General features: G+C 46.5%; 1 protein-coding gene across 3 annotated transcripts in view; it reads right to left on the bottom strand.

The window, feature by feature from the left end:
• The window catches only part of MYO16 (myosin XVI), a 224,243-nt gene that overhangs the window by 42,442 nt on the left and 154,719 nt on the right, over positions 1-27,082 (bottom strand). For all 3 annotated transcript variants that reach the window (XM_060231776.1, XM_060231767.1, XM_060231759.1), the window contains exons 13-22: positions 26,105-26,232; positions 22,061-22,166; positions 19,598-19,715; positions 15,800-15,947; positions 12,862-12,973; positions 10,497-10,614; positions 8,215-8,286; positions 6,020-6,161; positions 1,991-2,063; positions 171-323 (exon numbers count right to left, since the gene is read on the bottom strand). In XM_060231776.1, the coding sequence (XP_060087759.1) occupies positions 171-323; positions 1,991-2,063; positions 6,020-6,161; positions 8,215-8,286; positions 10,497-10,614; positions 12,862-12,973; positions 15,800-15,947; positions 19,598-19,715; positions 22,061-22,166; positions 26,105-26,232 (1,170 nt within the window). The remainder of the gene's footprint in view (positions 1-170; positions 324-1,990; positions 2,064-6,019; positions 6,162-8,214; positions 8,287-10,496; positions 10,615-12,861; positions 12,974-15,799; positions 15,948-19,597; positions 19,716-22,060; positions 22,167-26,104; positions 26,233-27,082) is intronic.

Raw genomic sequence — 27,082 nt, 5'->3', positions numbered from 1 at the left:
AGCTTACAGTAGGCCCTGAAAGAAAAGCACTGTAAGCTCTTGGAGGATTGGCTACATCAGTGGTGTGTGGCCTAATATGCAAAGGAGTTCCTGCTACAAAACATGCCCTGGCTGTAAGTCAGCTGTGACCTGACGGTACTTTCCACCCCCAGCTGGGATCTGCAGCATACCTGAAGGAAAAAATCCAGGATCTCTGTGTTGCTAGTAGCAGCGTATGCTGTTTCCATGGCAATCCCCTCTTGTTTACAATCTGCTTGCTCCTGTAGGAAAAGCACTTCATTGGTATATTGGTGAAGTTTCTCATTCGTCATGTTGACACACAGCTGTTGTAAGAAAGAGAGGGGGGAAATGGATGCCAAGTTTAATAACGGTAGCCAATACCAGAGTTCATCTATTTGCTTATTTGTTACATTAGAATAGCCTGGGGGTGCTTGAACCCCACCAGTTCGGCTCATGTTCTAGTCACTATCAAGGAGCCAATTTTTCGTCAACCAGTTCAGCTGTTTGCTGGGTTATTTTTCATGTATTCAGGGGAGCAGCCGGCAGCATTTCTTACATGCCTGTTCTCACACTGCCTGATGGGAATCCAAAGAGCCCTCCTCCACACACTCTAGTCATCACTGCTTATTGCTCACCACAGAGCAATAAAAGTGAGCAAATTAGTCAGCTAACGATTATAAACACCGTATCTTTAAAAAAAGTCTTAATATTTGGTGGTTGTTAAAGTACATCTTTCAGGGGTGGAACAGGAGCTCCTTTGCCTATTAGGCCACACACCCCTGATGTAGCCAATCCTCCAAGAGCTTACAAAAAAGAGCCCTGTAAGCTCTTGGAGGACTGGCTACATCAGGGGTGTGTGGCCTAATATGCAAAGGAGCTCCTGCTAGAATTCCATTCCTGCATCTTATAATGGAGGAACTTTTAAGTATGTGGATTGTTCTGCCCCCAAAGGACAGATAGCAGAGCAGACCGATAGCATATGAAGTAGAAAAATGTTTCTGTACCTTTAAATGCTAAGGGATTGTGGGTTATGTAGCTTTTGGGTAATCTAAGGCAGATGGCACGGCATATAGCCTCTTATTGGTTAGAGTAGGAGGATCTTTCCAGCTCCTAATGAGCCCGAGAGAATTTTATTGTTTTATGACTCTTTGTGTAATCTTTAATAGGTGTTGCAAGGCTGAGGATGAGGAAGTTTATCTCTCTTTTTTCACCTCAAGGCACCAGGAGCTATGATTCAAAATGAGATCGCCTTCATTATGATCAGGTCACAGTGAGTAAATGACCAACTGTATATCTGGAAGCTCAATAAAGACAATCCTAGTTCTTGTGTGTATTGAATCAGTGGCGACCTGACAACCTTTTCACTACCACATTTGACACAGGTGAACTGAATTCACATTTCTCTCAAAGTAGCTGAAATACATCCTGATAACAGTAGAATTCATCATTTGGTTGATCTATGACCAGCTTACTCTTATCTTTAAATGTTACCAGCCAGGAAGGACTGAAGTTAAACAGGCAAGTCACAGGAAAAACTTCTCAAGGAAATATCTCCGCAGGTGAAATCCAATGGCAGCATGGTGCGTGTGTGTTGGGGGGGGGGGGGGGGGGCAGGGTTCGGATGGGTTCTGAATTTGGGGCTGGATCAGAGGAAACAACACAGCTAATCTTAATTGGTTCCTAATGCAGCCATCTTGCTTTTTGCACACAATGGGCAATGAGCTGGATTTGTCCCCTACTTCAACCAAATGCTTGTTTTTTAAGGCTCATTAAATGCATAGTAATAATAACGCTTCCTTCCTACCCAGCTTGCTGCGGGTAAAGTGTAAATGACTGGGGAATGCAATGGCAAACCACCCCCAAAAAAGTCTGCCATGAAAATGTTGTGATCGACATCACTCCAGAGTCGGAAATGACTGGTGCTTGCACAGGGGATTACCTTTACCTTTTTAATAATAACTCTTATGATTGGTCAGGAAAAGTAACTGACCTGTTCAAAATTGTTCTCCGGGAATTCTTGAAAACCAAAGATATCCAATATTCCGAGTGGAAGCACCTGGTCACTGAAATACAAACACATGAAACGGAATGAGACAGTCAGAGATGTAGATTCAAGGACACTATGAAGTTCTATATATGTAGGCAGAACTCCTTTGATTAGCAGTGCTGCAAAAGGGGGTGTTTTGGCCTTTGCATCTAGTATGTAATTCTTCAGGTGCAGCTGGATGACCCTTGCTCCAAAAATTGCCCTAAATTTTAGAGACCTCTATTGATTTTAAGGTGCTTTTTTTGCTTGATAATTCTGATCCAGAAATAACAGAATTAGTAGCAAATTTTTTTTATAGAGCTATGGATACTCCTCCTGATAAGTAGTACTATGTATCAGGTTTTACTATGTTGCTACTTTGTTTTTATCTTGTAATCCTAATTTTATTCTGTATGGATTATGTATTCTTTTAATATGTAACCTGCCCGACCCTCTTCAGGGGTGGCCAACGGTAGCTCTCCAGATGTCTTTTGCCTACAACTCCCATCAGCCCCAGCCAGCATGGCCAATGGCTGGAGTTGATGGGAGTTGTAGGCAAAATCTGGAGAGCTACTGTTGCCCACCCCTGCTCTATTTTATATATGCCAATAAAGGCTGTCTTGTCTTGTCTTGCTCCAAAAAGGATGGTGGGTGAGATGGACCATTGCTATGGGGTAGCGCAGCTACTCTGAAATTTTAAGTTTTGTTGCAAGCTGAATTCAGTGAACAATGGGTTGGATCTCATTACTCCCTTCTTGTAGGTTGACTCGTCTTATGACTCCTCTGCTAAGCCTTCCATCAAAAGGGAAAGACTACCTCCAATGGCGTGACTTTGTCCATAGGGTCGCAAAGAGTCGGACTCGACTTTGCGACTGAACAACAACCTTCAATGGAGAAGGGCTTTTTCTGATACAGAAAGGCTTCTGCTAATGAAGAAGGTATTTCTCCTGTTGGAGGGAAACCTGTAGGAAGAGAATGATCAAACCCAACCCTGTGAGTTTTAAGAGATGGGGCTTTAGTTTTGAAATAGATGTTAATTGAGTGACATCTTGTGAGATAAATATTCCCCACCCTCATGCACCATCCTGTGATTTCTTGGACTCTGCACAGTGCTATGCCCCTTGATGGCATTATAAATATTTTGATTCGATTTGTTTTAGTATAAATATATACTAAATGCATACTAATAGCCAGGGCATTATAAAGACATACTAACCAGGGCTTTTTTTGTAGCAGGAACTCATTTGCATATTAGGCCACACCCCTCTTATGCAGCCAATCCTCCAAGAGCTTACTGGGCTCTTAGTACAGGGCCTACTGTAAGCTCTTGGAGGATTGGCTACATTGGGGGGCAGGGGCGGGGTAGAGCCTAATATGCAAAAGAGTTGCTGCTACAAAAAAAGCCTGGGCGTTTTTGCACTCACCTTCAAGTGGCGCGACCACCCTCTTCACGCCGGAGGATCTGCAGGGATTTCGCATAAGAAGCGTCGGAGCAGCCAAAAGAGCCGGAAAGTTCCGTCGCGAAACCCGCTCAAACGGAAACTGCCAAGAAGCAGGAAAACGTTTGAGCGGCTTTTGCGACGGAAGTCGCCGGCTCTTTTGGCTGCTCCGGCGCTTCTTATGCGAAATCCCTGCATATCCTCCGGTGTGAAGAGGGTGGTCGCGCCACTTGAAGGTGAGTGCGAAAACGCCCCCTGTCTAATAACAAATTGCCCCATTGACACATATTGTTTCAAATCTTCCTTTCATTTACATTTTTACAAGTTCATGCCCCCCCCCCCCACACTTAGCCCCAAACTGTTGGCATAATTGTCCATTTAACTAATCACTTTTCCTCTTGACGATGTTCATTGGGAGTGGGGGGAGACAGCATGGTAGAGCCCAGTCTTCTCAGAGACTAAGCAGTACTTGGATGGGAGCCCAGCAAGGAAGACTCCGCAGAGGAAAACAATGGCAAACCAACTCTGCTTGTTACTTGCCTTGAAAACCCCTTGGCTGGGGTCACTGTATGTCAGTTGTGACTTGATGGCACTGAAGTACATACATATTGTCCTGAGTCAGTGCTCAGTGATAGTGAGGACTCCTCAGGAGCAGAGGACTTCTCAGGAGAAGAGGAGCCCTGGGTAGCCAGCTCTGAGTTAGCAGAAGTTGGCAAGCAAGAAGATGAGCTGCAGGTTTGTCAGGGTTCACAGCCAACAACTGATGCAGAGCCACCGACACCCTCTAAGCCCTGATTCAGCAGGTGACACTCAGTTGGTCATTTCCAGCCCTCCAGTATCACCCATACCTTTAGAGCGCTGCAGACGGAGGCTAAGAACATAACTACAGGAGAGATGGCAAAGTGCATGCCTCCTGGTCTGATGTCAGCTGCTTGCTGATAACGAAGATGAGTAGTTGCAGGATTGTTCCTGAGCAGCTGGCTGCAAGCATGACCCTTAAGCATGTGGCTATAAAAATCAGCCAAGGGAGGCTGTTAGGTGTGGACAGAACATGTACGATAGATGCTCAACCACAGACTCTGCTTTGACTGACTTTCTGGAACCCTGATCTTTGGACTAAATGACTTTGTCTTGCCTGACTTCTGGTACCTAATACTCTGAGCCTGCTAGTCAGTACACAAATATTCAAGAGGACAAAAGGAGCTTTAGGATGCTTAAATGTTTACAGAACTGCAAGCGCTGCACGGGCTTTTCCTTGGTGACTCGCTTCCGTTATGAATGAGGTCTTTTTCAAACAGCAGAATCTTGGGGACTTCCCCTGGCAGAAGGTCTCTACCTTTCACTACTTGCATAGGGATGAGCATTCTATTATTGCTGGACTATCATTATAGATAGACGTCTCCTTATAGTTTTCTGCAGACCAGCTTTACCACAGCACAAGGGGAGCCTCATGTGGAACCGCCCAAGTGTTGGGATTTATTTATTTCATTTTATACCCCACCTTTCTTCCCAACAGAGACATGAAGTGGTTTACATCATAAGAACCAGGGCTGGAATTCCAGCAGGAGCTCCCTTGCATATTAGGCCACGCTCCCTGATGTAGCCAATCATCCAAGAGCTTCCAGGGCTCTTAGTTCAGGGCCTACTGCAAGCTCCAGGAGGATTGGCTACATCAGAGGTGTGTGGCCTAATATGCAAAGGAGCTCCTGTTAGAATTCCACCCCTGTTAAGAACATAAGAGAAGCCATGTTGGAGCAGGCCAATGGCCCATCCAGTCCAATATGTTACACAGTGGCCAAAACCCTGTGTGCGATCAGGAGGTCCATCAGTGGGGCCAGGAAACTAGAAGCCCTCCCACTGTTGCCCCCCCCCCCCAAGCACCAAGAATACAGAGCATCACTCCCTCAGACAGAGTTCCATCAATACGTTGTGGCTGATTGCCACTGATGGACCTCTGCTCCATATGCTTATCCTGTCAAGTCTGCTTTAACTCTGGTCAATGCTGGGCTCAAACTTTGGTTCAGAAGGAGAGCATCCTGGGTAAAGCCATACTGTATGCCAATGCGGCTAGCTATCCTCTCCTCTTCCCCCCTCCTTTCCTTTGTTATGTAGTATTGCTTTGAAATGGGAATTTGGGAAAGAGATTATGGTGCCTTCCCAGGCAAGGCGTCAGTGGGAGGCTGGAGGCGAAGACGCTCAAGGCCAAAGTGGCCTGGGAACGAATGTGTAACATCAATGTGTGAATGTGCCCTGCATAGTGTACCCCTCCCTCAAGAATCCCTTTGATGTGTACCTTAATATGATTGCTTTTACTGTAGGGACCTCAGTCCTTCAATCTCTCAGAGGTTGATAACAATGAGATCAATAAACTAGTTACTTTGTATCAGCAAAGCCTCGTTATTGAATCCAGCCGACTTGACATATCCAATCCCCTCTTGAAGCTGTCTGTGCTTGCAGCCGTCACCACCTTCTGTGGCAGTGAATTCTCCTTTCCTTCATTTTATAGGCTATCATAAACTAGTGGGTCTTTGTTTGCAACTCTGGTGCGACTTACCTGCTGTGCCCTTCTTGGCTCTGGAGGTAGTAGTTGATGGTGTTCACTAAAAAGCTAAACAGGCGGCTATAGAGTGACTTTGCCAAAAGATCCCGGTAAAATTCTGCAAGTTCAATTGTGTATCTTCTTATTATCATGTCACCTGGAGAAGCAAAGGAAAAAAAGGGATGATTCAACCAAACTATTTTCATGGAATGAAACTCATCAACCGAAGGACATTATGCTCGAGAGAACCCCACCGCTGAAGGAGGCTCCAATGTCTACAGCAGGGGTGGAATTCTAGCAGGAGCTCCTTTGCATCTTAGGCCACACACCCCTGATGCAGCCAATCCATCAAGAGCTTACAAAAAAAGAGCTTTGCAAGCTCTTGGAGGATTGGCTACATCAGGGGTGTGTGGCCTAAGATGCAAAGGCGCTCCTGCTAGAATTCTACCCCTGGTATACAGAACTGCAAGTCTTGCACGGGCTTTTCCTTGGTGACCAGCTTCTGTTATGAATGGGGTCTTTTTCAAACCACAGAATCTTAGGGTCTTTCGCTGGCAGAAGATCTTCTACCTTTCACTGCTTGCTGTTCCCAGGATACAGAGATAAGGGAAGCAGGGTTATTCAATTGCCTTAACTTGGTGGTGGGTTATCAATTAAAAGCTTCAATCTTACTGAGGCTCTCAAGGCAGATTCAATTCTATCCACTCAACTCTAAAGTCAAAGGGTGGCTGCAAGAGGCCCTACAATATCAAGAATGCCTGGACCCCACTTTAGCAGATGCATCCCACTCTTCTACTTGCTGCAGCCAAAAGGGCCGCTCAGGGAAAACAGAACATAAGAGAAGCCATGTTGGATCAGGCCAATGGCCTACCCAGTTCATCACTTTGTGTCACGCAGTGGCCAAAAAACCCAGGCACCATTAGGAGGTCCATTAGTGGGGTCAGGACACTACAAGCCCTCCTACTGTGCCCTCTCCCCCAAGCACCAAGAATACAGAGCATCATTGCCCCAGACAGAGAGTTCCAACAATACCCTGTGGCTAACAGCCACTGATGAACCTCTGCTCCAGATGTTTATCCAATCCCCTCTTGAAGCTGTCTATGCTTGTAGCTGCCACCACCTCCTGAGGCAGTGAATTCCATGTATTAATCACCCTTTGGGTGAAGAAGGACTTCCTTTTATCCGTTCTAACCCGATTGCTCAGCAATTTCATTGAATGCCCACGAGTTCTCGTATTGTGAGAAAGGGAGAAAAGTACTTCTTTCTCTACCTTCTCCATCCCATGCATAATCTTGTCAACCTCTATCATGTCACCCCTCAGTCGACGTTTCTCCAAGCAAAAGAGCCCCAAGCAGGATGCAGGCTATCCCCTAGGGTTGCCCGAGTACCCACAATGCATGTGAAAAGGGCTGTGAGCACCATCACCAGGATGGCTCAGGCTAACCCAATCTTGTCAGATCTTGGAAGCTAAGCAGCGTTGGCTTGGCTAGTACTTGGATGGGAAATCCAGGGACGCGAAGCAGAGGCAGGCAACGGCAAATCGCCTCTGTTCATCTTTTGCTTGAAAATCCTACAGGTTTGCCATAAGTCAGCTGTGATTGGACAGTGCTTCCCAACTACCAGGGCCACTTGCATATTTTCCGTCATTTAGCAGGGATGGAATTCTAGCAGGAGCTCCTTTGCATATTAGGCCACACACCCCTGATGTAGCCAATCCTCCAAGAGCTTACAAGGCTCTTTTTTGTAAGCTCTTGGAGGATTGGCTACATCAGGGAGGGCGTGGCCTAATATGCAAAGGAGCTCCTGCTAGAATTCCACCCCCGATCTTTAGCACATGTGATCAGAAGCCCAGTTTTATGAGCGTATGTGCTTGTTCTTAACTGAAGCTGGAAAATACGCACTTCACCTTATTCATACAGAATAGCCGCTGTGTATACCAGGAGGATCGCGGATCACGCTCTTTCCCATTATACGCAGCTGGAGCACCAAGATCAGAGTGACTGAAAAGAGGGCACATCTCCATCTCTGATGCAGAACCTCTTTGGGGAGCGAGGGAGGGGGGAGTTGGCAATTCCGATGAGTGTCAAAAATCTGGGCAACCGGGGGGGGGGGGGGCGGGAACCTTTGTGAGCGTGACAGTCAAGGCCACCTCGCAACAGAGCACAAGGGGAACAAATCCCCGTCCAATTCCTGTCGATTTCAAGCATTACCTTTAAAATATTGTGCGTCTGTGGTTAAGGCGGAGGCGAGGTCGTCCGGGGACACCTGCAGCATTTCTGCAACTGCAAAGGAAAAACAGGGCAAAAAACGTTTGTGAGGCAGAAACTGCAGCTGCGCCAAGAACAGAGGGAGACCCACTGTGATCCTTTTGGGGAGTGGGAGAGAGGGCTTCCTGGCCCTTACCCTCTGGCATTGTTTTATTTTTTTATTGAAACATTAATATCCTGCCTTTCCACACGGCTGAAGGCTGCAGCGTTCGCCCTCCAAAGTATCCGTTTTCTCCAGTGGAGCTGATCTCTGTAGTCTGGAGATAGGGTTGCCAGGTCCAACTCAAGAAATATCTGGGGACTTTGGGGGTGGAGCCAGGAGCAAGGGTGTGACAAGCATGATTGAACTTCAAAGGGAGTTCTAGCTATCACATTTAAAGGGACTGCACACCTTTTAAATGCCTTCCCTCCATTTGGAAATCATGAAGGATAGGGGCACCTTCTTTTGGGGCTCATAAAATTGGACCCCCTATTCCAATCTTTTTGAAACTTGGGGTGCGTTTTGAGGAGAGGCACCAGATGCTATGCTGAAAATTTGGTGCCTTGACCTCAAAAAACAGCCCCCCCCCCGAGCCACAGATACCCACAGACCTATTCTCCATTATACCTTATGAGAACCAGTCTCCACTGGGAACAATGGAGTGCCCAGCTGACATCCCCCCCCCCACGGCTTTTCTGATGACCCTGAAGCGGGGTGGGGAGGGCCTCCAAACCAGGGGATCCCCTGCCTCCAACTGGGGATTGGTGACCCTATCTGGAGAGCAGTTGTAATTCCAGATCTCCAGGCCCTACCTACGGAGTGGTGACCATGCCTCCTACAAGTGTTTTTTTTCCTGCTGGGGATAAAAACAGCTTTCGGTGTGCTTTTCAGCAGGGAAAAAGGGCACTGGGGAAAGGATTAATGTCCTTTTCTGATCTGGGCCAGTCTTTCCCTTAAGACTGCAGCCGCACCATTTGTGCTGTATATTTCAAAAACCCAAGAAGAACTACTGAGGCAAGCGTCGTTTCCTTCTATTGGCTGAGGCTCCTCCCCCTCCTGGTCCCCTGGGGAAGGATGGAAAGAGCCAGAGCTTCCTTTGCCCAGTTCCCTGGATTGCATGGGAGAGTTATAAAGAAAGCACCATTAAGACCAACAAGTGCTAGTGTTTCAAGCCTGTTTTAAGTTTTAAAAAATCTTTAACTGTGTTTGTCTGTATCCTTTATATCATTTATATCTCCACTACCTGGGACTACATTTTAGGACGCACATGGCCCGGCCTGACAAGGTCTCATATATGTAAGATCCAGCCCTCAACAAATGAGTTCGACACCCCTGTCCTATATTTTATGATCATTTGTTGTGGTTCCCTGTAGTATACCAAACCTTATAATAGCTAACACCATTCAAAACATTAGAAAAGAGTAAGAGTCCAGTAGAAATTTAAAGATCAGGGGTGGCCAAACTTGCCTGAAGACTGCCAGTGGTGGTAGTGGTGGGGAAACTCCTCACTGGGCAGCCAGTTCCACTGCTGAACTATTCTTATGGTAACGAATGTCCAGGCCCATCCTGCAAGTTGGCAACCCCAGCACTGGAAGGTGTTGAGGGAACAGTGTAGAATGCAGGAAACCTCCATGTGCCTTCCAGGATGGTTGGATACAGGCTGGTGTTTGGGTGGGCCATTTAGTGTTGGGCACTGATACAATTTGTCATCTAAGCAGATGCACACCCAAGGGTGGAATTCTAGCAGGAGCTCCTTTGCATATTAGGCCACACCCCCGATGTAGCCAATCTTTCAAGAGCTTACAAAAAAGAGCCTCGGAGGATCGGCTACATCAGGGGTGTGAGGTCTAACATGCAAAGGAGCTCCTGCTAGAATTCCACCCCTGTGCACACCCATTAACCATCTAAGCAGACACACGCACATTAACCATATGATCTTGTAGATTCAACAGCTGAATTTGATTCCCCAACATAAAACCTGTTAAGGTTTTTCTACACTTTTTCTTTTTTTGCATAAGTTAGGTGTGGGTATTAGTTGACTGATAGCGTTTTCTTCCATAACAGGCCTTAAAGCGAACTGGAAAAACAATCAAGTGTAAAAATCTGACCCACTTCTTGCAATGAAAATAGCCGCCTATGACCCTTCAGCGCTGAGATTTTGACGGGTTTATAACATCCACAGCGCCCTTGAATGTCCTGTGCTTTCGGGAGCCAAGGCTGTGCAGGGAGGTCACACGCCACTGACCTTGTTCCAGCAGCTTCAGGTCCGACACCAGTGCTGTCTCAGCATCTGTCAACGCTGTAAACCGGATGTCTCCGAGATGCAGAATGGCGGAGAGAATGACAAACAGATTCTCCACTTCCTGCACAAACGGCACGCACAGTTAGAAAGGAACAGCACTGGTCATTCTAATGAAAGATGCCTTACGATGAAGGCATGAATTTTAAAGTGTGCAACTGCTTTTTTTTTTTTTTTAGTGCAAACAATTTTTGTTATAAGGGCCAAATTTAAAGATAACTTTGGAGAAAGTCACGTATAGACATCTAATTCTCTGGATGATTTTTTTCCCTGAAAGTCTATTAAAATTTGGAAAATGGGGACTTTGGGGGTGGAAACAATTTTTGTTGTAAGCCAAATTTAAACATAACTTTGGAGAAAAAGTCATATAGACATCTAATTCTCTGGATGATTTTTTCTGAAAGCCTATTAAAATATGGAAAATGGGGGGTTTTTTTACCCCACAGGGCTTAACATGAAGGAGTTTAACTGACATTATGTAAGTCTCATACAGTCAACAGGATTCAAGGGCCTCTAATAAACAATGTAATAGGGCTAGGATTGCAGCAATCTAAAAGGAGGTGTTAAGTATTAAACAGGAAACATTACCGGGGTGTCAAACATGCAACACAGGGGCCAGATCAGGCCCCCAGAGGGTTCCAATCAGGTCCACGAAGAAGTCTTTCTTCTCCCTCTCTCTTGCTTTCTTCTGTGTCACAGCTTGCTTTGCCAGGCTTGCTCAATCACACAGGAGCTACAGAGCAAATCCTCTGTTTTCTCCATTGGTTGAGGCTCCTTCCTTGGGGAGAAAAGGGAGGAGGGAGAGCTTGCTCTGCCAGGCTCTCTCAATTGCACAGCACAGCTACTGAGCCAAGCCTCTTTTCCTTCTATTGGCTGAGGCTCTGTCCCCTTCTCATCCCCTGGGGAGGGAGGGAAAGAGCCAGAGCTTCCTTTGCCAAGTTCCCTCGATCACACGGGAGAGACACAAAATCTAATTGTGTTTTTTGTGTCCTTTATGAAGTTTATATCTCTGCTACCTGATATTACATTCTATGACACACATGGCCTGGCTCAACAAGGTTTCATTTATGTCAGATCTGGCCCTCATAACAAATGAGTTTGACACTTCTGCATTAAACCATGTGAGAAATAGTATTATATAAGTAGAAATATAATGCAGCGAGAGCAGAAAAACATACAGTTACAGATAATATATATTAGTAGCAAGGTTCAGAGTCCTGGTCTCTGTACTGAAACATCTTCCTGAGTCATTCTGTTATAATGTGGTTCTGCCTCTTTTTTTAAAAAGGCCCTTTTGGACAGCTCTGTTTTTACATTGTTTGCAGAAAGTGTAAGGGGCCTTCTCAGGCAGGCCATGCCACTGGGGGGCCACTACAGAGAATGCCTGCATCTGGACAACTGTTGATCTTGCCCATTTGCAGGGGATGCTTCATCCCATGTAAAATATGAGTGTCAAAAACAAATTATTACAAACAGTCAGTGCTTTTTTTTGTAGCAGGGACTCATTTGCATATTAGGCCACACCCTCCGGATGTAGCCAATCCTCCTGGAGCTTACGATAGCTTACGGTAGGCCCTGTAAGAAGAGCCCTTTAAGCTCTTGGAGGATTGGCTACATCAGGGGTTTGTGGCCTAATATGCTATAAAAAAAGCCCTGCAAACAGTCATAACCTCATCTCAGCAACATTGTGCCAAATACTCTTTATCTCTCAAATGGTGTGTTGCCACTTCAATTTTCTGTTTGCTATTCATAGTACAGCAACTGTGACAAAGATCTTCTCTCATTTTAAGAAGGATATAGAAAAGCTGGAATGGGTCCAGAAGAGGGCAACAAAGATGGTCTGGAGACCAAGTCCTATGAGGAAAGGTTGAAGGAGCTGGGGATGTTTAGCCTGGAGAGGAGGCGGTTGAGAGGTGATAGGATCACCATCTTCAAGTACTTGAAGGGCTGTCATCTAGAGGATGGTGTGGAATTGTTTTCTGTGGCCCCAGATGGTAGGACCAGAACCAATGGGTTGAAATTAAATCAGAAGAGTTTCCGGCTCAACATTAGGAAGAACTTCCTGACCTCAGTGGAACAGGCTTCCTCAGGTGGTGGGCTCTCCTTCCTTGGAGGTTTTTAAACAGAGGCTAGATGGCCATCTGACAGCAATGAGAATCCTGTGAATTTAGGGGTAGGTATTTGTGGGTTTCCTGCATAGTGCAGGGGGTTGGACTAGATGACCCTGGAGATCCCTTCCACCTCTATGATTCCTGAGGCCACAGGTAAGTGTCAGAGAAGCCAAGGTGTAAATTAGACTTTTGGACCCTACCCGATTATTGAATCCCAAGGCACTCAATGCTTGCTTTAGGGCAGTGAATTTCTCTCTGTTTTGTGTGGCTGCCATTGCCGGGCTCTCCTCTACCACCGTCTGTTTCAGATACCTATTCAAGAAGACAAAACCATTGGCACAAGAAAATGCATTGAAATGCTAATACCTGCACTGTTACAGAAAGGCGTGCATCTTTCATTCAAAGATCCCTTTAACCTTTTCCATCTATCGCAAATCAAATCCAAGCACAGGGGACAGCGTAATCCTTCCAGCGTATTGTGTTTCTGACAAAACATGGCCACTTGCAGCATAAATGGTATCCCATAATTTAGAATCCTTAGTCAACAATTCTTTCGCAGTATTCACTAGCACAAGACGCTATTCTCCCTAACGAGCAGGGCTTTTTTTGAGCAGGAACGCACAGGAACACAGTTCCGCCTGGCTTGGCATCAGGGGGTGTGGCCTAATATGGAAATGAGTTTCTGGTGGGCTCTTTCTACAGAAAAAGCTGTGTGGAACAATTGCAACATCAGGGGTGTGGCCTAATATGCAAATGAGCCCCTGCTGGGCTTTTTCTACAAAATAGCTGTGTGGAACAATGGCATCATCAGGGAGTGTGGCTAATATACAAATGAACTCCTCTTGGGCTCTTTCTACAGAAAAAGTGCTGTGTGGAACAATGGCGACATCAGGGGTGTGGCCTAATATGCAAATGAGTCCCTGCTGGACTTTTTTTTCTTTTTTACAAAAAAGCTCTGTGTGAAACAATGGTGATGTCAGGGGATGTGGCTTAATATACAAATGAGCTCCTGCTGGGCTTTTTCTACAAAAAAAGCTCTGTGTGGAACAAGAGCGACATCAGGGGGTGTGGTCTAATATGCAAATGAGCCCCTGCTGGGCTTTTTCTACAAAATAGCTGTGTAGAACAATGGCAACATCAGGGGGTATGGCCTAATATGCAAATTCGTTTGTGCTGGGCTTTTTCTATGAAAAAAAGCCCTGCTAACAAGTGGCATTTGATGGGTCTCGGTATGTGAGGAGGGTACTTTTCAAGGGTCTTGGGATGAGTTCAGAAGACAAGTGGCCTCCAATGACCATTTGGTCACAAAGCAACTGTGTATATCTTGAGCAGGAAGCACAACACCCTTGGCAAAAGAGAACAAAAGAACGAAGGGAAATTTTCAGCGGAAACTGAGTAAGGCAGGTGGGTTCAGCTTCAGTCGCTGGAGAAAAAACAAAGTCCACCTCAGCATAAAACGGAAGGTGAACATGGCAGGGGTGAAAAGTGCAGTCAAGACACTGCCAACTCCTGGTGACCCCACAGGGTTTTCAAGGCAAGAGGTAAACGGAGGTGTTTTGCCATTGCTTGCCTCTGCATAGCAAGCTCAGACTTCCTTGGTGGTCTTCCATCCAAGTACGAAGCAGGGCTGACCCTGCATAGCTTCCGAGAAGATCAGGCTAGCCTGGGCCATCCAGGTCAGGGCAAGATGAACACTGAGGGGGTGTGTTTATATAGCATTGGTTTTTGTTTTCTTGTGGGCCTTCACACTGAGATCTGGAAGCAGTCTGAAACCTGAGAATTGTCTGTGACTTTGCTTGTCTGTTCACCCTGTTCCTTTCGGGGGTGTGTGTGTAATGCACATTCTCAGGCAACTTTTATTTAGCTTGCAAGGTTCGGAGGCCATCTCCCTCAGGCAGAAGGGATTAAAGTATACACAAAAAGCTTTGCCTGGTGAAAACCTACTCATCACCCTCTTTCTTTCTATGTAAAGCAACAGGAACTACGGCACCTTGCTGCTGTTATCGATGCACATGATCCTAATTATTCCGGACGGCATGCCAATAGCCTTTTTTTAAAAAATAACCAGTACTGGAACAGCACAGTTGCTAATTTTAGGAGCAAGCAGATTCCTTAAAGAGTCAGTTGATGGCTAAAGGTAACAGTTTCTGATGCTTACAAGTGAACACATGAAAATGTCTAATGCTGGATCAGACCCTTGGTTTGTAATGCTGGATCAGACCCAAGGTCATTATTGTCTATTCCAACTGCCAGCAGCTCTCAGGGGTCTTTCCCATCACCTACACAAGCTGATTTTTTTTCAGCTGAAGATGTTGGGGATTGAACCTGGGACCTTCTGCGTACAAGCAGATGCTCTCTCACAGAGTCACAGCCCCCCCTCCCCCAGCTGCAGTGTAGTGATTAGAGAGCAGCCGGCTCTAATTTGGAGAACTGGGTTTGATTCCCCACTCCTCCACATGCCGCCAGATGGGTGACCTTGGGTCAGTCACAGTTCTCTCAGAGGGCTCTCAGCCCCACCTGCCTCACAGGGTGTCTGCTGTGGGGTAAGGAAGGGAGAGAAGATTGTGAGCCATGCCAAGACTCCTTTAGGTAGCAAAGGGCAGAGTATAATTCTTCTCCTCCTCCTCCTCCTCTCCATTTCTAATTAGCATACTTGTATTCTAATAATTAACTGATCATCTGTTTGACTGCTCTCACATCTGCATTTGCACTGACCTGATGTCCAAACTGACCAACACATAAATATCATTTAGGAACATGTCACTGACTTTTTACTTGAACGGGAAGTAATACAGTGAATTCACAAAAACAGCATAGTTTAAAAGAAAATCTCTAGGCTGGATTATTGCAACATGTACTTGCGCAAAGCCCATCCGTTTCCATTTGGCCAAAGCTCAGCTACACATCTCCTTGCAGGATTTAGCTGCTATGTACACAGAGCACCAGTATTTGGGAAAGTATTGCACCGCCTTCCTATTGCTATCCGATGGGCGCCTTTTCACCTTGGAAACCCATCACAACTGCCTCTCCCTGTGCCAAAAAACCCCGTATCAGAAATGAACACACCATGCCCTCAACTGGCACCAGTCTTCAACATGCTGTTTATTGAATTGCAGAGAAGCGCAGTGGATCTCCTACCTGTGTGCAGATAAATTACTCAGTCGCAGGCTGTACTTCTCCTCAGCGGACAAGCTGTCCATCAACCAGTAGAAGATGAGAAAATTGCTCTGTCTGGGAGGTTGCGTGACAGCCCGAGACTTCTCCAGCATGTATGAATAAATCCTGGCTGATAAACAAAACAAAATGACAGAATCACACCGTCCACTGTTTCAGAGGTAGAACGTGCTGTTAATAGCTGTATCCACCAATAAAAAGGCATTTTTTAAAATGTCTGGTGCAGGTTAAAAGGCCTTAGGCAGGAGTAGAAGCCATCAGGGATGGTCCCCTTTCTGGCCAGAGGTCCCTCCCCCTCCTTCCTAAAAGAACACAGCTCTGCTAGCAGACAGTCAAGGGTTTACCAACTCTTGGGTTGGAAAATTCTTGGAGAATTGGGGGGGGGGGGAGGGAGGGGGGGAGGGGGGGAGGGAGGGAGGAAGGAAGGAAGGAAGGAAGGAAGGAAGGAAGGAAGGAAGGAAGGAAGGAAGGAAGGAAGGAAGGAAGGAAGGAAGGAAGGAAGGAGAAGAAATAGAAGAAGAAGATTGGATTTATACCCTGCCCTCCACTCTGAATCTCAGAGTCTCAGTGTGGTCATCATAATCTCCTTTACTTCCCCTCCCTCGCCCCCCACAACAGATACCCTATAAGCAGTGTTCCTTGAGTTAGTGTGAGCTAGCTCACAGATTTTTGGCCTCTGGCTCACACATTTTTGTCTTAGCTCAGGAAAAATAGCCCCAGAGCAAACTAATGTATGCAGTAGCTCACAACTTTAATGCCAATAGCTCACAAAGTAAAATTTTTGCTCACAAGACTCCATGGCTTAGAAGGAACATTGCCTGTGAGGTGGGTGGGGCTGAGAGAGTTGTTACAGCAGCTGCCCTTTCAAGGACAACTCCTACGAAAGCTAAGGCTGCCCCAAGGCTATGCCAGCAGATCCAAATGGAGGAGTGGGTAACCAAACCCGGTTCTCTCAGATAAGAGTCTGCGCACCCAACCACTACACCAAACTGGCTCTCTAGTGGAGGTGGGGTCTGGGAAGGGTAGACTTGGGGGAGCGGAAGGACCTCAGAGAGGTATAATTGATTGATTTACTTCATTTATACCCTCCCTTTCTTCCCAGTGGGAACCCAAAGCGGCTTACATTATTCTCCTCTACTCCATTTTATCCTCACAACAACCCTGTGTGGTAAGGTTAGGCTGAGAGTGTGGCCCAAGGCCACCCAGCGAGCTTCCATGGCTGAGCAAGGATTTGAACATGGGTTTCCCAGTCCCTAGTCCAACACTACACCGTGATAGAGCCCACCATCCTAAGAAGCCATTTCTTCTGGGGGGAGGGGGGCTTGATCTATGTAGTCTAGAGATCTGTTGTTAATTCCAGGATAAATACAGACTTCACCTGGAAGTTATTATTTATTATTTTCAATTTATAGCCAGCCCTTTCCCAAATGGGCTCTGAGCAGGTAACAACAGTCAATAATACAAGGTTAAAATCAGATACATATAATAAAACAATATACAATCTAAAAGCAATATAACAGTCTAAAAACAAATTCCAATTCTGCAATTGGTGCCTCCAGTTGCCTCAGTTACCTCCACTCCTTCCATACATCCAACCCTAGTCCAGTGTGATGATGTGCCCCCTTCTGAAGAACTTCCCACCTGCTCCTTATTTTAAGGAGTTACCTCGGTTACCTTATTTGCCTCAGTTACCTCAGTTGCCTCCACTCCTTCCATATATCCCCCAACCCTAGTCCAGTGTGATGATGTGCCCCCTTCTGAAGAGCTTCCCACCTGCTCCTTTTTTCAAGGAGTTACCTCAGTTACCTTATTTCAGTTGCCTCCACTCCTTCCATTTATCCCCCAACCCTAGTCCAGTGTGATGATGTGCCCCCTTCTGAAGAACTTCCCACCTGCTCCTTATTTCAAGGAGTTACCTCGGTTACCTTATTTGCCTCAGTTACCTCAGTTGCCTCCACTCCTTCCATATATCCTCCAACCCTAGTCCACTGTGATGATGTGCCCCCTTCTGAAGAACTTCCCACCTGCTCCTTTTTTCAAGGAGTTACCTCAGTTACCTTATTTGCCTCAGTTACCTCAGTTGCCTCCACTCCTTCCATAGATCCCCCAACCCTAGTCCAGTGTGATGATGTGCCCCCTTCTGAAGAACTTCCCACCTGCTCCTTTTTTCAAAAGAGTTACCTCAGTTGCCTCCACTCCTTCCATACATTCCCCAACCCTAGTCTAGTGTGATGATGTGCCCCCTTCTGAAGAGCTCCTTATTTCAAGGAGTTGCCTCAGTTACCTTATTTCAGTTGCCTCCACTCCTTCCATACATCCTCCAACCCTAGTCTAGTGTGATGATGTGCCTCCTTCTGAAGAACTTCCCACCTGTTCCTTATTTCAAGGAGATGTTCCCCAGAAACTTTAGAAAAAATTATGGAAGGGAGGAGGGGGACGATAACAGCCAAACTTACAATCTGGCTAATTATCAGGCTTTCAGAGCTCAGGGAGTTAGGATATGACAAGACAGCAGACAACAAAAGCAATAAATAAATAAATGGGGGTATTTTTGGTTTTTTAATGTGTGTATGTCTGTGTGCACTTGGAAGTCACGGTGACCTCTGGCAACTGAGGATATTCAGAGAGGTGGCTGAATAAAGCCTGCCCCCGCCCTCCTGACTGCTGGTATCCCTTGGAAGTCTCCCATCCAGGTACTTGCTACAGTTGGCCCTGCTTAGCTTCCAGATTGGGCTTGCCTGGGCTATCAAGGTCAGAGCAACAAAAGCAAATTTTGAAACTAGCTGGAAGCATCTTCTTCCGTTCTGGAAGGAAGGGCTGGAGATACACAGAATTGTCTCTAACCTAATCAGTGCAAAATTGAAAATCTGAAGCTGGAATAAAGAATAGACTTAGAACAGTAAAGCCTCCATATTACTGGCAAGAAACTAGGTCACATCTGTTAATAAACATATAGAGAGTGCCTTTGGAAAATTTACCATTTGTTTTCTGCTGGGCTGTCTCTGCCATCTAGTGGCTCAAAACTGCTGCAGAAGTAGAGTTTACCGCTCATAATATCCAAAATTGTGCACCAGGTTAGGAAAACTACGTTCCTGTGCAGGGTCCCCTCCCCCCACTCCCCCTCAAGAAGAGGAGTGCCAGAACTCTCAAGAGGGAAATGAAGGAGAAACACACGGGTGCCCTCATGAACTTTGAAACGTTTTTTGAGAATTTTGTTTCCACAAAGAGGTTCTGGAATTCCGTTCCGCCATATTTCCCCAGGAAAAAAGCCTATGTATCTCAAAAATGTAAGATCCAGAGCTATAAAAATGTCAGTAAATAGGACATCTTTCTCATTTTTCTTCGCCCCTATATTTTCAAATTATAGAGCAATACCAGAGACTAGCAAACCAAGGCAAGTATCCTGGCTGCATAAGCACACAGCATTGCAAATATAAATATAGAACAGGTTTTCCCCCTTAGTTTTTGACTTTACATTGGGGTGTCCATAGCACTTTATGGCCCTGGAATGCTTTAAACTAGCAGCATGGACATTCTCACTTGCAGCTGCGTTTTCTCTCTCTCTCCTAAATACAGACAGAAAACTAGCAAGAAAACTGAATTTCATTTCAGTTTAAGCTGCCTTAAAAACACAAACAATTGTTTAGCAAGCTGTGTGAGTAGAGGTTCCCCTAGTTAAGATCAGTGCTAGTCTATGGTCCAGTCTGTTTAAATCACAGCAATACATCCAACAGACAAAATGTAAATAAATTGCATCCATACCTCCTCTTAATGTTTTTTTCTTCACGCAGAACTGTATTTCAAAGTATTTTATAAAGCAGCTTGATAAATCATTGAGGGGTGATTTGGCATGTCCAAAAGCCTCCAAAATACAGTTTACCTGGAATAATATACGAAAGACAGGGTTTTAAACAGAAGAACCATTTACACCAATGTTAACCAGAATCGCAGGAAACAAATCATTGTAATTATTTTTACAAACAAGAAAAAGTTGTTCTGCTCGATTAGTCTAGTGGTCCATCTAGTTCAGCATCCTGTCTCACACATTGGCCAACCAGTCGCCCTGGAGGACCAACAAACAGGGCAGAGACTGAGGCCTTCCCCTGATGTTGCCTTCTGGAACTGTTATTCAGATGTATATTGCGTATGAATGTGGAGGTTCCCTTTAGTCACCATGGCTAGTAGCCACTGATGGACCTATCCTCTGTGAATGCATCTAATCCTCCTACCCCCCCTTTTTTTGCATCATGACATTTTCTTGGCAGACTTTTTACAAGGTGGTTTGCCATTGCCTTCCCCAGTCATCTACATCAGTGGTAGGCTTCCCAAATCTCCCGCTCTGGCGGGAGACTTCTGGTTTCACAGCCTCACCTCCCGCTTTTCAAAACTCTGGAAGCGGGGGTGGGGGGGTGGAGGGGGGGTGGAGGGGGGGGGAGAACATACCTTTAGGCTTCATGTAGAGCTCCTGAGCCATTTGCAAAATGTCTGTCCCTTTAAGGCTGGGCAGGAAGCCGGAAGCAGGAAGGGCTTTTGAGAACGGCCCCTCCCTTTCTTTGCTTTCGTTTTCACAGGAAGTAGAGTTGTCCGGAGGAAGATCTGGTAAGTGTGTGTGTGTGAGAGAGGGAGGGGGCAGGGGATTCCCTAGTTTGGAGGCCCTCCCCCCCTTTAGAAAGCGTGGGGGGGGGAGGGAAATGTCTACGAGGCACTCTATTATTCCCTGTGGAGAACGATTCCCATAGGGAATAATAGGAAATTGATCTGTGGGTATTGGGGGCTCTGGGGGGCTATTTTTTGAGGTAGAGGCACCAAATTTTTAGTATAGCATCTAGTGCCTCTCCCCAAAATACCCCCCAAGTTTCAAAACGATTGGACCAGAGGGTTCAATTCTATGAGCCCCAAAATATGGTGCCCCTATCCTTAATTATTTCCTATGGAAGAAAGGCATTTTAAAAGGTGTGCTGTCTCTTTAAATGTGATGGCAAGAACTCCCTTGGAGTTCAATTATGCTTGTCACATCCTTGTTCTTGGCTCCACCCCCAATGTCTCCTGGCTCCATCCCCAAAGTCTCCTGGCTCCACCCCCAAAGTCCCCAGATTTTTCTTTAATTGGACTTGGCAACCCTAATCAGTGGCCCCCAACCTTTTTGGCACCAGGGACCGGGCACCAGACAGCCAGTTTGGTGTCGTGGTTAAGTGTGTGGACTCTTATCTGGGAGAACCGGGTTTGATTTCCCACTCCTCCACTTGCTGGAATGGCCTTGGGTCAGCCATAGCTCTGGCAGGGGTTGTCCTTGAAAGGGCAGCTGCTGGGAGAGCCCTCTCAGCACCACCCACCTCACAGGGTGTCTGTTGTGGGGGGAGAAGATATGGGAGATTGCAAGCTGCTCTGAGTCTCTGATTCAGAGAAAAGGCCTGGGAATAAATCTGCAGTCTTCTTCTTTTGTGGAAGACAATTTTTCCACGGCCTGGTGGGAGGGGAGGGGGCAGCACTGGGTTTTTTGCCACACCAGACTGCCCCCTCACCTGCACCCCATGGGAATTTTTAAATGGGGGGGGGGGGGAGACTGGAGTTGTTTCTGCAACCTCCCTGCTAGGTGGCCAGGAGGCAGAAGGCCAATCTGCCTTCCTCTCCCATTTAAAGACCCCCTCTGATCAGCGGGGCCTATAAATAAGGGGCAGGCTAAGGTCACAGCAGCGCTGCCCCTTCCGCCAGCCCAGGACCCAGGCGGATGAAAGAGGTGGTGTGGCCTTGCTCCGCGGCCCAGTTGCTAGCAGACCACGGACTGGTGGTTGGGGACCCCTGATCTACATCGACACTGTACCAACCTGCTAAGAAGGGATGTGGCTGGTGATCCTGTCTGATCTGGTAAAAGGCTCTTCTAGCCAGATTTAGGAGTGTGAGGCAAATCCTTCATCCCTGGTGGACCTCCTGATGGCACCTGGGTTTTTTGGCCACTGTGTGTACAGAGTGTTGGACTGGATGGGCCACTGGCCTGATCCAACATGGCTTCTCTTATGTTCTTATCCCGGATCATGAGTGTCATGAACATATTTACAAGTAGTACGTAAACAACATTAATAAACACAGACTTGCCATTCGAATTTGAGAGTCACTGTAGGGGTCATAGGGGTTGACAAGAATGGGGAGATGAAAGATTCGAATCGGTCATAAAGGCTGCTGGCTCAGTTGATCCTTTAGTCACAAACAGCCCAGAAGGCTACTTACATGTTGCATCTTTGACTCAAATGTACCCCGGCCAAAATGGGAACGGCATGTTAAGTGTCTTACTATTTGCTTGCAGGCTTCAGTCTTGCCCGAACCACTTTCTCCACTAGAAAACAGAATATTTGTATTTTATTACTTACAGTGAAAATGTCACATGATGTCTAACTTACGGCCAGGGCTTTTTTTGTAGCAGGAACTCCTTTTTTTGTAGCAGGAACTCCTTTTGTAGCAGGAACTCCTTTGCGTATTAGACCACACCTCTAATCTTCCAAGAGCTTACAGGGTTCCAAGTACAGGGCCTCCTGTAAGCTTGGAATTGGCTACATCAGGGGGGTAAGGATTGGCTACATCAGGGGGGTGCGGTCTAATATGCAAAGGAGTTACAAAAAAAACCCTGCTTGCAACCCAGTTAAATTATATGCACTGTAACTGGGGTTAAGGGAGATGAATCTCTTCAAATTCAGGTATCTTGAACTTAACAACACTGGTGCTACTCAAATTTAAATAAACAAAGGGTGAAAGGGCTCAACTATTCTTACCCCAGTCCTCTAAGATAGGGGTTCCCATCCTTGTAGAACCAAGAGCACTCCTAGATTTTTGAGAAAAGGTAGCTGGTGCCACAACATGGAGTTTGGGCCCAATTAGAAAACACTGAAATGTTCTACAAAATATTTATTTATTTTGTTCGATTTACGGAATATACAGAAATCCCTAGCCAAACATCTTCCAGTTTGGTGTAGTGGTTAAGTGTGCAGACTCTTATCTGGGAGAACCGGGTTTGATTCCCCGCTCCTCCACTTGCACCTGCTGGAATGGACTTGGGTCAGCTAGAGCTCTCGCACAGTTGTCCTTGAAAGGGCCGATTCAGTGAGAGCTCTCTCAGCCCCACCTACCTCACAGGGTGTCTTTTGTGGGGAGGGGGGAAGGTGGAGGGGATTGTGACCTCTCTAAGACTCTGAGATTCAGAGTATAGGGTGGGATATAAATCCAATATCATCTTCTTCTGTGATGGAGGCAACTGTTCCCTGCAGGTACAAAGAACTCCTCTGAAACCCCTCCTACTCCAATGAACTGGAGAAAAGCCAGTATTGGATCTTTGCTTTGGGGAAGATATGCTATGGGGAAGAAGTCAATAGGCACTAGGAAACATGCTGGCGGGAATTATGGCACCCACAAGCGCCACATTGGGGATAATTGGATTTCTGATAGGCAAATTGTTTCATACTAACACTGAGCATGGTAAGTTGGGAACCTTCCAGGCAGGCAAACCCTGCCAAGCCCGCAGGGCTTCCCCTTCGTCGCCGGCGTGATGACATCACCCAGAAGTGACGTCATCACGCCGGTGACATTGCGTGGCGGCCACTCTAGGAGTTTCTGGGAAAACTCTATGATTTTCCCGGATGCTCTAGCCATTTGAGAAGGAAAACTCTATAGTACAGTAGGTCTGCTGGGTGACCTGGAGTCAGTCCCAGTTCTCTCAGGACTCTCTCAGTCCTACATACCTCACAAGGTGCCTGTTGTGAGGAGGGGAAGGGAGTGTGATTGTAAATCACTCTGTGACTCTTTAAGGTTGACGAAGGAAAGGAAAGGTCCCCTGTGCAAGCACCAGTCATTTCCGACTCTGGGGTGACGTTGCTTTCACAACGTTTTTACGGCAGACTTTTTACGGGGTGGTTTGCCATTGCCTTCCCCAGTCACATTTCCCCCCCAGCAATTTGGGTACTCATTTTACTGACCTCGGAAGGATGGAAGGCTGAGTCAACCTCAAGCTGGCTACCTGAAAACCCAGCTTCCGCCGGGGATCGAACTCAGGTTGTGAGCAGAGTTCGGACTACAGTACTGCAGCTTTAACCCTCTGCACCACGGGGCTCTTTCAGGTTGACGAAAGTGGGGTTTAAAAACCTACTCTTTTCTTCCTCAGCTGTAAACCAATGTCCCCTACCTGACATAACTGCCATACAGAGCCATACACGGCATTACAGTATTTGACTGGCCTTACAGTTTTTGTAAATGGAAGCCATCAGCTTGTACATAGCTTGACATTCTGCTTGCGGCCTGCTGTTTGCCAGACCTCGTTGCTCGCTTGCTAGTGTGCTCCCCAGTGATCTCTCTTAGAGGGCATGAGGCTGTTAAATAGTGAGTTCAGACAGCCATGAATCAACCAAGAACACTTTATTCAAGAAGAAACAGTCACAGAGGAACACAGGCGACACAGTGAATTATATGCAATCTGGCCATGGCTAGCCATGCCCACTTAGCAGGCAACACTCCTATTGGTTCTCTCCAGGATCCTTCATTTACATCCCTTTGTTACAAGTTGTTACATGCCTAGCATCTTGACTGGCCAGTTCATTCAGGTTTCAGGATCCTGGTTTGCAAGGAGTGCCTGTCTCAAGCTCAGGCAACAAGAGCCCAGTAAAATGCTATATATAACAGAGGCTATCCTGAATTCCAGAAGCCTCCTGCTTTACGGCTAGGGCTGGCACCCCTGAGACCTGGCCATGTTTCCTGCAAGATCTTTGGTCCTCTTGCTAGTATCAAAGTTATCTGGGGTGGGTGGGAGGAAAGGTTGTGGCATGTATAGATGTTACTGCCAGCTTGGAGCTATCTGGCTGCAGACAGGAAAGCTATCACATTTCTCATTGCTGCTAGTTCAGCTCACAATGCCCAATTTTGATTTCACGTCACCCTTGTGTGGATTGAACCATGCGTCTTTATTTGCTGTTGCCTCCAGCAAGATTTCCCCCATTAAAATTAACACATTTGCCAGTGTTGTTTTGATAACAACAGCAGAGATGCGGAGTATGAAGACCACATTATATTACATACAAGTGGTGTAAAGGATACAAACCTGTCACGACTCAGGGGGGTCTTACCAATTGCTGCCACCACTCTGGGTTAAGGCTCTCCCTTGAGAAGGCCCAGAGTACCCTCCCAGGCCTCCCTTAGCTTAGGCCTAGGGTTGCCAATCCCCAGGTGGGGGCAGGGGATCCTCCGGTTTGGAGACCCTCCCCCCGCTTCAGAGTCATCAGAAAGTGGGGGGAGGGGAGGGAAATGTCTGCTGGGAACTCTATTATTCCCTATGGAGATTTATTCCCATAGAAAATCATGGAGAATTGATCCGCGGGTATCTGGGGCTCTGAGGGGGCTGTTTTTTGGGGTAGGGGCACCAAATTTTCAGTATAGTATCTAGTCCCTCTCCCCAAAATACCCCCCAAGTTTCAAAAGGATTGGTCCAGAGGGTCCAATTCTATGAGCCCCCAAAGAAGGTGCTCCTATCCTTCATTATTTCCTATGGAAGGAAGGAATTGAAAAGGTGTGCCGTCCCTTTAAATGTGATGGCCAGAACTCCCTTGGAGTTCAATTATGCTTGTCACAGCCTTGATCTTGGCTCCACCCCTAATGTCTCCTGGCTCCACCCCCAAAGTCCCCAGATATTTCTTGAATTGGACTTGGCAACCCTACTTAGGCGTGAGGACCAGGCAGAGTGAACAACAACAAAAAGGTTTATTTTAGTGCAATATAAACTAACAAGGTGCATTAACCAGTAAAAGGGTGAAGGGAAAATAAAAAAATGCCCTAATGCGTCTATCTATACAGTCCTTACCTAATACCAACACTCACTCCTTGCCTTGGATGAGGGAGCTTTCCCCCGCTCAAGCTCTCCTAGCACAGCTACCTCCAGCTCAGCCTTCCAAGGAAAAAACGCCCACTTCCTGGACTTGGCCCTTTTATGTCCTCCTCCCAGGCCCCACCCCTCTCTGAGCCAGTTTCCCACCAAAACCTGGCCACCCAATCAGAGTGACAGAGGGGATCCTGGGAGATGTAGGCTTTTCCCAGTAACTCCTAAGCAAGCTTCCCTGGGGCCTGTAGGTTTCACTAGGCCCAGAATCATGACAAAACCTATTAGAAATATTACTTCTAAAGATGAGCTGAATGAAAAATTCTCAACACCGAGGTAGGAAATGGGAGTGCGAAAGGGCACAATTTTGCATTCCTAGGTGGATCAAGAGGACCATTTATAAATAAAGATGGACTTTTCACCTGAGGATAAAGCACTGGGGACGCTTCTCCTGAAAAAGCAGGTGAAAGGCCCTTTCTGCACAGGCAAAGATGTGTGGTGGGAGAGAGGAGCTGATCGTCCTGGAGTTGCTGAGATAAAGTTGGGTGACCTGGAAAAGAATAAATCAAACCTGGAATGAATCATTCTTATGACATGAATAGAATCATAGAATCAGAGAGTTGGAAGGGACCTCCAGGGTCATCTAGTCCAAACCTCTGCACAATGCAGGAGACTCACAAAAACCTCCTCCTATATTCACAGGATCTTCATTGCTGTCAGATGGCCATCTAGCCTCTGTTTAAAAACCTCCAAGGAAGGAGAGCCCACCACCTCCTGAGGAAGCCTGTTCCACCGAGGAAGCGCTCTAACGATCAGGAAGTTCCTCCTAATGTTGAGCTGGAAACTCTTTTGATGTAATTTCAACCCATTGGTTCTAGTCCTACATTCTTAAGTACCATCAAATCTCATCTAATTTATGGTGATCTCAGCAAGGAGCTTTCAAGGCAAGCGGGAAGCAGAGGTGGTTGGCCATTGTCGCCTTCTTCAGAGTCCTTTTTAGTGGTTTCCCATTCAAGAGCCAAACTTGTTTCGCTTCTGATGAATTCGGGCTATACTAACTAACATGTAACTGTTTTCTGAGACGGCCTGCATTCCTGCTTTGCTCTTTGCTTCACTTTCGCTCATCCCTTAACAGCTTATCTTAGGGGCTTGTTAGCCTGGCAGTTTCCTGTGTAACCAAAGTCTGACGCTGGAGGAGAGTGGAACCGAGAATAGATAATGCATATGGGATTCAATAGTAGAGGAAGGGGGTCCCGCCAGAATTGCACGCTGTTTTTATGCCGCACTTTGCTTGAATTGATAACAGTTGACCAAGTGTATAAAAGAAAAGCCTCAGGGCTGTGACGTTAGTTTCAGCAAACCTCTGTATTGCCTTATGATGCTTGGAATAAATGCCTGAG

Source organism: Heteronotia binoei, chromosome 1 (genome assembly GCF_032191835.1).
Source record: "Heteronotia binoei isolate CCM8104 ecotype False Entrance Well chromosome 1, APGP_CSIRO_Hbin_v1, whole genome shotgun sequence".
Classification (NCBI taxonomy): Eukaryota; Metazoa; Chordata; class Lepidosauria; order Squamata; family Gekkonidae; genus Heteronotia; species Heteronotia binoei.
The sequence above is the reverse complement of the archived record's forward strand: the minus strand, read 5'-3'. Positions and strand labels throughout refer to the sequence as shown.